Source organism: Watersipora subatra, chromosome 4, assembly GCF_963576615.1.
Source record: "Watersipora subatra chromosome 4, tzWatSuba1.1, whole genome shotgun sequence".
Classification (NCBI taxonomy): Eukaryota; Metazoa; Bryozoa; class Gymnolaemata; order Cheilostomatida; family Watersiporidae; genus Watersipora; species Watersipora subatra.
In genome coordinates this window covers 39,205,557-39,219,005 of record NC_088711.1, presented here as the reverse complement: position 1 = coordinate 39,219,005, position 13,449 = coordinate 39,205,557, and the positions used below count along the sequence as shown (strand labels likewise).

Below are 13,449 nucleotides of genomic sequence, written 5' to 3'. Positions count from 1 at the left end.
ACATCAGACAAACATTGAGATTTATATATATGAAAGTACTGTGATTACAATGGTTATTTAAGGCGAGCTTTAAAAGATCTTAGCTGTACAATACTGTGTACAACTTAAAACTTATCGCTATATCTCATGAAAATGGGGAAGATTGTCAGCTATAGCTGAGAGCAACTATGTGGCTGACAGTTCTTTTTTTGGTACGAGCAACTTTTGAAAAATTACCATTTTGGCTGTTTCTAAAAATGTACGAGCAGACTTAGCTGAGAGGAACTGATGGTGCTGAGTGCAGTTAAACATTCTAGATAATTGGTAATAAAATGTGATTATCTACGACTAAAAATAGATGCTATAAAAACTGAGCGTAACAAGATCGTCCATTCGGCCAATTCCATACGAACATGAAAATTTTTAAAATTCAAGGTACACCAACAATATGGGTATCAAAATGAAGCTAAAAGTCTGCAACTTATGATGCTATTATTTTTTAAACCTCATGTTGCCACATAAATATATAAAGGGTATCAAAGATGGTGCCTGAGCAAAAGAGCTAAAATCTAAAAAATATTGATATCCCTTATGGTCATTTTGTGTGACTATACAATTGTTTTCAAAGACACTATGAATTATAATGCATGCTAACATTGTCAATAATCACAAAAAATAGAAAAAATGCCATTCTCAACTTTAATCCTTGAAAATATAAACAAAAAAACACATAAACCCGCGTAGTGTCCAGAAAGGAAAACCTTTATTTGATATTTTGATATTTCCTGCATACACTATTTTAAATTTTTTTCTTTAAATCCTATGTTAGTACCATCTATAGATAATTTTAATAGCAAAACTTTAACTTCACAGTGGTTCAGCAGTTTAAAAAAATGGCATTCATTTTGGCAGTGTCCAAAAATATTGTAGTGTCCAGAAGAAATCGTAGTGTCCAGAAGCGAGAAAGCTGTAGCTACAAATTGTCATTAATTTTTGACAAGTGTATTCGGAACATTATAAGGTCCTAGACATATCGAAGAATAGTTGCTCTCCCCATTTACTCTGATTATTGAGTGGTGAAGAGATTATTTGTTGAGGGAGAGACAGACCAAACTAGGAAGCTTTTAGGGGAAACAGCAAACAGTTTTAGAACAAAAACTAAAATCACTCAATTTATTTCAACTGTACAAGTGTTTTGTGTAGTTGAAATGAATTAAGAGAGAAAATAAAAACAACTTTGAAGGCTTTCTAAATTTGTCAAACAACTGTACCTTTCAAACTTCATATCATGAGGAAATGGTTTTGTGCAGGACAACAAAATTAAAAATAAATAAAACAACTGTAAAGGTTTTCAAACTACTGTATGTTTAAAATTTCATAACTTGAAAGATTAAAAATTTCATAACTTGTTTCGCTGAAATAAATAAAAAGGAAAAACAAAAATTTAAAGGTGTTTAAATGTAAATGTGAGATCATTAGCAAGTAATGGCTAAATATAGTCGTCTTTCTACTCATGATAGCCGAAACTAGTAATTCCTTCATTTATTGCTATTGTTTAAGTCAAAGTATCTTTTTCTAATCTGCATCATTTACAAAAGACACTCGATGTGTCACTCGAGTGGAACTACTTCGCTACCAGCCACGGCAAAGGCACGGTTGATGGCGTGGGTGGGTGTGTGAAAAGATCTGTATGGACGTGTGTGAAAGTTGGTGAAGTCGAAGCGAAGAATGCCGTTAAATTTTTCAATGCAGCTGCATCTTCAAACCAGGATGTAGATGTCCTCTTTGTGTCAAAAGAAGACATTGTTGCAGAACCCCAAAGGTAAGGATTTGACAAAATCTGTGAAGGAATATCAACTCTGTTTGGCACCCATGGCGTTCACTACGTCAAACCAAAGACAGCAACAGAAATTCTTTTTTGTCGTTATACTGGTTGCTCAACCACTCATACATTCAATTTTGAAACTAAAACAAATTTTCTAGAAACCATCCCAATATTACCAGCTCCACATTCCAGTACATCGGCACCTGCAACTGTGGTTATTTTTCCTGGTCACAAAGTTAGTCTTCCTAAGCGCTTCGCTATTCGGAAACTGGTAGCTGTAGCTTACGAATGCGGAGCTTATATAGGATCTATAGAGAAGATCATCGATGATCAAAATTAGATACATGTTAATTTCATGACTGCACCTCCAATGGAACCTACCAATGGCCTGCCAAGGACAAGCCTCAACTCGTTCATGCCAATTTTATTTTGGCAGCCGTGCCAATTATAAGCCCTAATGATGCTTCGATCTTACAAACTTGAAAACTCCCAAGTTATTAGCGCGCAATACAAGAAAAAGTACTTTTAAATATGTTTTTTTGGTCTTGCTGTTCTCGGAAATAATTTTATCATAAACTTACATTTCTATCAGTCATAATAATATTCAAATGTTTTTTGTCCTATTATATTATGCTGTAAGTAAGTAAGTATATTATGCTGTAAGTAAATTTATCAATTACTTGTAATAAATACAGTTAATAAGGCTATGTAAAGAATCACTATATATAGAAAATACATGGCGGACAAAGGTGTAGTGTCCAGAATGTAGTGTCCAGAAGGGGTGGTGTGTTCATTTTTTGCTAGTACTCGGTCTAGAATTGGTTAAAACCAGTCTATATATATATACATCATTGTGAAGCTGGTCTATGCTACTCCAATGTAGACCAAGTTTAATTTTGGTAAACCTGGGTGCTCCGATGAATTCTGACACTGAAAATCGGAAACAAATTTCCCAATTCCATTGAGTAGTGTCCAGAAGGGGTACATTTTTAAATTTTTTGCTAAATGGACAACTCCAGAGCTGTGAAATATTAGTGGAAGCTAAACACCATCAGTTACAACTATAATAAGCAGCAAGTCAGTTCTATATTGTTCCAACAAAAACCTACTCTGGCTTATGTTCATCAAATTTAGTGTCCAGAATATATGGAACTGGCCATAATTCATAAGAATACAGCAGACTATCGCAACTGGACCGTATTTCTTACCTCATCAAAGTTTTCAAGCTCAAAGCTCTGCTCAGAGCGCAGACTGGCAGATCGGGAAAGTCGACGAGGAGAAGGAGCTAGTGAGGGCAAGCTTTGTGCATCTCTTCTCGCAATAAAGGCCTTTCTCTTTGAGTCAGCCGATGCCCGCAATGGGGTAGAGATGGAAAGTAAATCATCCAGCTCTTCAGGATTCTCCAGGTTTTTTACAGCTGATAGTTCATTGATATCTAAAGTTTCTAGAGGTCTAGGCTGAGGAGTAGCGAGTTTAACATTGACATTGTGAGCTGCTGCTGTTTGTGTTTTATAAATGCTGTCGTTGTCTTCCAATTCTGCGGAGTGTTGGTGAGCTCCCATTAAACGAACAGGATAGTTTACGGATGTTGGCACCTTCTCACCATAACCATTCTGGCAGTCATTCTTGATACTTCTAGTTAAACATGGCTTGTTGGAGCCAAGGCTATCCGATATCCCACTTCTAGCCTCATCAGGTACATTACTACTTATAACTTTAGATGATTTAACTTTATCTACAGTTTCAAAAGTCAAAGGAGTTTGCTTTGAGGGTTCCAAAAAACCGCTGTCCTCCATAGCACGCAGCTCACGGGTATCTGTATCATGGACTCTGTCAATAGTCGGATCGGAATGTGTGTGTGCAGATACTTCAGCTGGTGTTGCTAGGCAGCGCATGGCTACCCGGCCTGAGAGAGTTCTGCCAGTTTTGTGTTCGTGTATTTCTGCACCGACGATGTAATCGTCATCGATTGTATCCTTCTCCTGAAGAGTCGACAACCAAATTGGCGATGCGTCTCTGCTATCTATGTTGCCCATTTTTACTATCTAAAAGTACAGAACTGAATTGATGTTGCAAATTGACTGCAATTGAAAAAAATGTTGTGGAAAAAGTTGGCAAGAAATCTAATTGTATACGCAAGCAATTTATATGTTATTTTTTTACTTTTAGCATTTACCAGTAGAATTAAATATGGAACAGCCAATAATGGTATATATTTACAAAATAATTGTTTTAACAAATAAAAACATTGAAACAAAATAAAAAACACTTCCAGGCTGAAAGTCGACTGATAATAACATAACTGAATGATAAACTACTAAAAAGCAACAGAACCTACTATCGGCCGTCTGATATAGATAAAGCAAGACAACTCAGATTGAATGAGTTATGTAAAGAGCATGTTCTTAAGATGTCATTCGCCATTATAATATTGATCACACAAATTATAGACTGGGAAGAAACTTAGCATGTGTATAAAAGTAATTATAGGAATATAGCTCAGGTTAGTGGCATTTCCACGAGAACAAACAACTGGTCTTCTTCACAAACGCAGTCCAGTATCTAGCGAGTAAACACAACTACACGCCTTACTATGATCCAACGGCTAATTGCATCAATCATAGATCAGATTAGGGCACTACATCTATCATTAGTGTGACTATTACCGCGTTTCCATGACGCGCATAAATCGCAAATTTGAGCCAATCCGCAAGTTATCCGCGTCATGGAAACGGCATAAATCCCCAAGCTAAGTGAGTTTTGCGATCCGCAAAACTTTATCGAATCCATTGTGCTTGCGAATCATGGAAACGATGCTTGCGATTAATGCGCATTAGAATATCGATGGCTATTACATTAAAAACATTTTTAAGCTTCAGTCGTTTTTATTTCGATTTTAGCAGTCTCAATGCGCCAAAGTTCAAACGATCGCCAACGTTCAAACGATTGCTGCTAAGCTAAGCGTGACAAGACGGCTCAGCTATTTATAGAGTCATTAATTAGGCTAATACTTGACCTATGGGGTCAAGTACTGGTGTTAAATCCGCATCACCAGGTGTTCATTGAAACGCTCGCTCGATTGCGAAGTAACTCAACTTGCGGATCATTCGAATTATGTGAATCATGCGGATTATGAGAGTCATGGAAACATAGTGTATAGCTCAACAGTCAATAAACGAAAGCATCTATGAAAAGACTATAGTCCAACCTTTGGCGGGTAAATAAATCTATGAACATGACTACGGCCGGGCAAAAAGAGAGTAAATACATCTATGTCCATGAATATAGTCCAGGGTCTAACGAGTAAATCTAACTACCAATAGGACTATTGCAACAAACGGTGTGTATGGACATGAAAAACACTATAGCCAAACAGCCACTGAACCCATGAGCAAGATTATAACAATTTACCTTTGGTGTTGCAATAATATGACAGTCAATCTCAGAGACGGATGCCTGGCTGCCATTCAGACTAGAATGAGAACGTTTACTGCAAGCAGAATCTGGTTCAAGACTGTCTGTTGAGCATTTCCTAGCGTCGCTTGATTTGGCTTTACTCTTTCGATACAAGAACCTAGCTAACAGCCAGGAGAGAAAGTTTAGTCCGAAACCGAGCCCAAGAAGGAGGAGCAATCCGGAAAACCTCACTGTAACCAGTATTACTATAGATATGAAAGTGAGACAGTCTAGCAAACTAGCCATGCTACATTTTGTCTCTGATTAATATCGACTAACTCGAGTAAATCACTAATACGGCGAAGTACGCGATCAGCAAAAATATCTTTCCATCTAAATGTAGATAAGAGGTGAAATGTGCCACGGCAGCAGCCAGTTTTTTCCTACTGAGAGAAAAGCATGCTTCAGTTTGTGAGAGAACTTGTATGTTTAATAAATGGATGCTCATTAATTAATTAGGCTATTGCATGCAGTAAGAAGCTTAAAGCAGCTCGGCCATTGTCCAACAGTTACCGATTGATGACTAGAGATCACGGATTAATAGATAAATTGAAATGCCTTAGAAGTAATCGTTTTACCATCTTAAAAAAATTTACGACAAATGATAAAATCACGTTTAAAACATGAACATACTGCAGTTGCATGTCAGTATGTGTCTATGAATGCCAAATCAGTCATATGAAAATGACATGCCCTAAGCTACTGCTTTCTTTGGTATATGATGAAAAAGAAACTAATTGCAATCGTAATACTCACAATGCAATTAAAGTTGGAAACATTTTCTTACGGTACAAGAAAAAGGAATAATCTGCAGCCAGTATTTTTATATACGCAGAGCCAAATTAGAGCTATCAGCCGCGTGGATGGGTGCAATACGATCTATTAGTATATCACAGCACGAATTATCAGCAATCATGTGCAGGAGCTGCAGCAGCGTAAGTTTGTTATGCTGCTGTATAGCAAACTTACGCTGTTCAAACAATGTATGAGCAAGTGTTGGAGAACAGCTGCCTACATGGCTGGAGTAGACTACTCCACAGAAGCAGCCAAATGAAATTCAATGATTATCAGCTGCACCATAACAGCCACAAGATATTTGATTGAGCTCATATTGATCATTGGTAGAATTACACTATGTATATTGACATGATTAGGTAACAGGGCGACATTTTACTCCGCCAATTACACAAAAACAAACAACCATAGGGTGTATGTGAGAATATGATGAATGGTTGGATTCATGTATAAAGTCGAACTACTGTCAACTATAGGTTTAACCGCGCTGAGTTCTCTTTCAACTATCTAGAAGCACAATTTATCTGTAATATCATCGCTTCCGCAAGTTTTATAACCTAACTTCCTTCATTTCCCTTCACTCATAATGCATAATGTTTCCTGTCTCAATATCCGGTTTAGCGCTCATCTGTTAACGAGTTATGTATTATAGTTAACCAAGCTATCTTAGTAAGACTGATTGTTCATAAGTTTCTGTTCACTTTAGACTTGAGTGTGCAACTCGGAGAAGCATGAGCTGTCTGTCCGAAGCCACTGTTCAAGTTTGGAAAAATATTTTACCAATTGAACCCGCAACATATGCCTTCGCTGCCTGGCACTCTATCATCCTGCATCGATCGATCATCTCACCACATTGTAGAATAATTGCGCACAAAGTTATTACACCTGACGATCTCTCACGGCGCACCAGACTGCAAGAGTTCTGGTAATTAACCCTTTTATGTAATACTCTTGGTTGCAAAAAACTTGCTACTTAATATATTTCTCAAAAAGCAAAGAGAAGAACAAGTATACAGAATGGTTATTATTACAAACAGTAGTGTATCAGCATTGTCAATAGATTGCTCTGCACTTTATTTGTTTCGACAAAAGAACTTTTACTTTGGTACGAGATTGTAACCTAATTTCATGAGTTATCTTAAACTGAGGTCATTCAAAGAAACACCATCAAGCAACTATGGAGTTGTCTTAATGTTACAAGATGGAAAGAGAAGGTGACTCCGATTACAAAATTGAACAATTAAGAAATACTGTAAGACCTTTAATTGAACGCCATGACGCTCTATTTTTCAACCCTTCCTCTATAGTGGCAGTCAATTGGAGGCGGCGCTCAAATAGAAGCTGACATAATATTTTTCTAATGGCTCGTCAGAATTCTTGGAAGATAAATTTAGCCCTATTACAGGCAAAGCGAATGTCGCCTATATTTTGCCCTCTTTCTCCGGTGGAGCGCTATTAAACATTTGGATGCAATAAATCTGCTAACATAACTCCAACTTCTCTAAGTTGTGTTAATAAATATGCAATAACAAACCGAGAAATATCTTTATCAGTAGATATCTATTGCTCGCAATTAACCTACTACAATATTATAGCCTGGGTACTGCGTTGCAAATTGTTGGAGTTTCAATTTTCATTTTATTCTAAATTTTAAGACAAATTTGTACTTTATATATGTAAATTTAACAAGGTTGCATAAAAGCTCATTGCACATATTGATAGGTTTGCTATAGTTTGCAGCCAGCACTGGATTTTTATGTGCAATAGGAGAGAAGTTATGAGCATCGATCCATTGTAAGCCGTGTTAAAGATTGCTGCAAGGATGCTATTAAATAATATTCTATAAATCTACAAATTTATAAGTTATATAATGATAACCTATCAAATGCTACAAATATATATTCATGAACAAGTGACATAAGCGAACCATACTTATATTACATGCAGAAACAAAAATTAACATTTTTAAAACAAAAATATTTGCATCGTTTGCTTGGATAGCCGCGTTCTGATTGTTGCTCTCGATGGAACACACCTTCTGGTTGTCCAATACCTTCCACAATGTTTCCTGGCCTCGACTCTTCTTCTGCACTGCTGAACTAGTCGATATTAGACTCAAAACAATTTTTGGCACAGCAAAACTATTACGCATTGCATTCGGCACAAATGCAACACGTAAAAGTTTAATTAGAGCTGTTCGATGTCTACCTGCACTATGCATTCAATTTCAGAGTTGTTTTCTCTGGAAAACTGAATGAAACCGAATATTTAATTGTTACTCCGGTTTACTCATATTGGCATTATGAACCGCATCGAACCGAGATTTGTATATTTATTAATAAATAGTAAACTAATAATTAATATTTGCAAAAAATGTTTAATGGTGAAAAATTTAATTATATTAATATTAATTAACCAATACAATTTGAAAAATTTTATCCTCTTTACAATTTAATGAATCAACATCAAATTGATTATGTAATTTAAAGACAATTGAATAAATATGAATAAAAATTTACAATATACTCAGAACAAATACAATCAATGAAGATTAATACCATAATAAGATATTACAAATATAAGTTATCCAGCACTAAGTTTAATCAATCAGTTAATCATAAGAGCAGACCAGTAATGTCAGCCGTACATGTTTAACGTTTTCATAAACCTCGATATCACCGCGTATTTTATTTATCGATAATATGTAGTATTATTATTTATGTACCACACACCGATATACAGCGCACCTTCAGGATATGATCCCCTGAGATACGTTTTCCCCTTACGAAGTAGAACATGATTATTTTTTGACAACATGATGCCTCACCACAACAACAGTTCTCTAAGTTGAAATTATTTAGATAAACCACGAAGATGTTAAACATTTTAAATGGCAGTATACAACATCAGCTTAAAAGTTGACTTGCAACAAAATTCATATTACAGTTATTTGAGATCAAAGGGTTCACCATGTCTTACTCTGCTGTGTTGTAGGTGCAAAATATGTGGAAATGTGATTACAAGCTCTTAAAAGCTCAAAAACCAACAGCTAATCGCAACCATCATAAAAACGGCGTAGGTTAAAATTCCTTTATCTCGATGACTTACTCAACTCGATGCGGTTATCGTTTTGACACGTGATGTTATCACGTGAAATAAAAGGCCAATAAAATGCTCAATATAAAACTTCTCGTAGCACTAGTTTATGACAAACACTTCGGGTTCTACTGGAAAGCCCTCATTAAATATAGACGCTCGCTACTTTAAAGTTTCATTTCAGCTTGGTCTAATCATCTAGTTGTAATCTGATCATGTGACCCATACTTCCTGCCAAATTGCGCAAACAATTTCTGCAACATTTTTCGACTATCACAGGTGACTAACAGGCTCATCCCATTTATCAGATGATGATACGCACTCCTTCGAGCTAAGAATGAAAAATTAAACTATTTTTAGGCTAGGTTTTGAGATATCAGTGCTCACAGTGACAGCATTACAATGATGATGAAATAGATGCGTTAGGACAATACACATGGTTTTATAGAACGCGTGAAGTATATTTGTGAAAATATTTCGACGAATGAGGTTGCATGAAAGTGTAAACAAAAGCACATCGTGTTCAACTACGTCCCATTTGAGCCGTTTTGAAGAGGGATTCTAACCTACGGCAATTTCGCTACGATTAAATGTTTGTTTTTGAGCATTTGAGACCTTGTAATCACATTACCACATATTTTGCACCTACAACACAGCATAGTAAGACATGGTGAGCCTTCTGATACCAAATAACTGTAATGTGAAATTTGTTGCATGTCAACCTATAAATAAAGTCATGCTCCTTGCTGTGCATGCTCTAGCGCAAGATCGCATGCTTGAATGCTAAATCAAAGTACTACTTTAAAAGAAAGACCTGAGATGGCATAAAATGACTTCCAACTCGAATAGATTGCCAAAAGAGTGTCAATTAAGTGAAAATGTGTCATGTTTCAAGCCTTTAAGCAGCAGTATTACTCCAGCAGCAGTTTTACTCAGGCAATAGTGTACTGTGGTAGCAGTGTACGCCGGCACAGTGTACTCCGGCAGCAGGATACTCTGGCAGCAGTGTACAATGGCAGCTGGTGTACTCTGACAACAGTGTACTCTGACAGCAGTGTACTCTGGCAGCAGTGTACCTGACAACAGTGTACTCTGGCAGCAGTGTTCTCTGGCAGCAGTGTACTCTGAAAGCAGTGCACTCTGGAAGCAGTGAACTGTGGCAGCAGTGAACTGTGGCAGCAGTAATAATCATGCAGCAGTAATAATCAGGCAGCAGTAATAATCAGGCAGCAGTGCAAACGAGCCTATGCAAATGGCATGCGCTTCACAATAGGCAGGGGGAATAAAGTGCTGAAGCCAATATGTGATAAAGTATAATGTTACCTAGTCAGACTACAAATATAAACAGTTTATGGATGAGAGGGCTGGAAGAGATTGAATAATTTGCAGTGTAGGCAGTTTATCAGCAAAATTGCAATGAAGAAGCATGGAAGGTCTAATCATGTGAGCTGCAGCTGGTCTGTGTCATATCTATCAACAAGAAGGTCATTAATGCATTCAAACATAAGTCATTAACTTACAGCCAAAGAGTGCTGCCCTCCGTATGACTCTGTTAGTCTGTAAAAGAAGGAATCGTCAGTCAGAGGGTCGTCATGCATCAATGGCATACACTGAATCTAGGTTAACTGTGCAACCGATATTACCCTAAAGGCTGGTTCACACTATATCGCCGGATTTCGGCATTAATGCCACAATACTTCAGTGATCGTCGATGATAACCATGTTCACGCTATCACATACTCATCCACGTTTGCAACAGCAAATACTTCGTGACATAGTGTTATCATTAATCTTTGTAAATTTTCGCGAAGAAACCTCTTTGTCTTTGTGTGCTGAAATCAAAAACTAGTCCCGCAGCTACTACCATAGACGAATATGAATAAATTACTCTATCCACGACTGTGAACTACCATCGCCGAAATGGTTCACATTTGAAAAGCGGTCGTCGATGCTCGGCGAAATATCGGGAAAGGTTGACGACTGCAAACTTTTCCGACCTGTCCGCGATGCTTCGTCGATGCCATCAATTCGCGGTTCACATAATCGACGACCAACGCTATAAAGGAAACGCTGAAAAACGATGATATAGTGTGAATATAGTGCGGATTATAGTATAGCGTATTATTGTATAGCGTATTATAGTATAGCGTATTATAGTATAGTGTATTATAGTATAGTGTATTATAGTATAGTGTATAATAGTATAGTGTATTATAGTATAGTGTATTATAGTACAGTGTATAATAGTATAGTGTATAATAGTATAGTGTATAATAGTATAGTGTATAGTATAGTGTATTATAGTATAGTGTATAACAGTATAGTGTATTAAAGTATAGTGTATTATAGTATAGTGTATTATAGTATAGTGTATTATAGTATAGTGTATTATAGTATAGTGTATTATAGTACAGTGTATTATAGTATAGTGTATAATAGTATAGTGTATAATAGTATAGTGTATTATAGTATAGTGTATAACAGTATAGTGTATTAAAGTATAGTGTATTATAGTATAGTGTATTATAGTATAGTGTATTATAGTATAGTGTATAATAGTATAGTGTATAATAGTATAGTGTATTATAGTATAGTGTATTATAGTATAGTGTATAATAGTATAGTGTATTATAGTATAGTGTATTATAGTATAGTGTATTATAGTATAGTGTATTATAGTATAGTGTATAATAGTATAGTGTATAATAGTACAGTGTATAACAGTATAGTGTGTAATAGTATATTGTGTTTCTTTACATATATACAAATTTGATATGCTACTTAAATAAAACAAACAATTCCATAGGTATAAACTTATAAAGCGCACTAAAAAAGTAATAAACATACCAGTAATAAGCGTACCAGTAATAAACGTACCGGTAACAAACGTACCGGAAATAACGTACAGGTAATAAACGTACCGGTAATAAACGTACCGGTAATAAACGTACCGGTAATAAACGTACCGGTAATAAATGTACCGGTAATAAACGTACCGGTAATAAACGTACCAGTAATAAACATACCGGTAATAAACGTACCGGTAATAAACGTACCAGTAATAAACATACCAGTAATAAACGTACCAGTAATAAACGTACCAGTAATAAACATACCAGTAATAAACATACCAGTAATAAACATACCAGTAATAAACGTACCAGTAATAAATGTACCAGTAATAAACATACCAGTAATAAACATACCAGTAATAAACATACCAGTAATAAACGTACCTGTAATAAACACACCAGTACTAAACATACCAGTAATAAACATACCAGTAATAAACATACCAGTATCATACAACTAATTTTCTCTCGAGTCCCAAAAATCGAAATGACTAACATAAATTGCCATGAGTATATCTCATATTTGGTGTTTTGGTCTGAATTCTATGAAATAGTTGGCAATTAACCTTTTCACGTGGAACTCAAATTCAAGACCGATAAGTGTCTCTTGCCAACGTGAAAACAACTAAATCAAAAACAACAAACCATTCTGAGAAAACTAGATAAAAAAACTACCCCCCCTACTTTATGGACCCCTGAACCTAGCTTGTCTAAATAATTATACTTGCTGATTAGAAAGTATAGAAATCCTTTGTATCTGCCGCCTGTCTAGAAAAAGGTCTAAACGCAGCTATTCAACTCTACACAGATCTAACATTTATTTTCAAGTTGACAATGATTTAAATATTTCAGCTGCGGTGTTTATAGCGATTAAAGTTTTTCAACCATATAATCAAGGAGATTTGTCACCGCACTCACTGTGAAAAATAAAATTCGGTATTGATCTTAAATGCAATCAAAATTCAAAAAAAGAGAATTCTTGTTGGCCCAGCAAGTGCTGCGCAAGGAACAGTTGAACAGACCTTAGAGAGCCACCAGGCTGGTGCGTGGGTGAATATTCTTAGGCAGCACAGAGCTGCAAGAATCATCTTAACAAGAATGATTTACAGCACCTCCCGCCATTCTACAACCAAACAATGGAAAATTTGAGACTAAATACACTGACGGTATTTATATTTCAAAGATGTCAAGTGAATTTCAGGTAGAGCATTTCCCTTATTCCATTAGTTGAAAAATATACCACACAATATATTTTTGCTATTAAAACCTTCTAGAAATGCCAAGCTAACCTTTTCATGTCTGACTAAATGGTAATAACAAAGAACCAATGCATTTGATACCAATTACTGAATGCCCAAGTACAAAAATTCATCAAAATGATATCATATATCGTGTTATCATATCATGTTATCATACCATGTTATCATATCATGTTATCATATCTTG

At 35.9% G+C, this 13,449-nt stretch overlaps 1 protein-coding gene across 2 annotated transcripts in view; it reads right to left on the bottom strand.

Annotated features, from left to right (window-relative positions):
- LOC137393395 (uncharacterized) overlaps window positions 1-13,133 on the bottom strand; it is a 34,528-nt gene extending 21,395 nt beyond the window's left edge. For both annotated transcript variants that reach the window (XM_068079932.1, XM_068079933.1), the window contains exons 1-4: window positions 13,026-13,133; window positions 10,672-10,708; window positions 5,216-5,451; window positions 3,013-3,849 (exon numbers count right to left, since the gene is read on the bottom strand). In XM_068079932.1, coding sequence (XP_067936033.1) covers window positions 3,013-3,849; window positions 5,216-5,451; window positions 10,672-10,708; window positions 13,026-13,091 — 1,176 coding nt within the window. In that variant the 5' untranslated portion in view covers window positions 13,092-13,133. The remainder of the gene's footprint in view (window positions 1-3,012; window positions 3,850-5,215; window positions 5,452-10,671; window positions 10,709-13,025) is intronic.
- Between the last annotated feature and the right edge of the window lie 316 nt (window positions 13,134-13,449).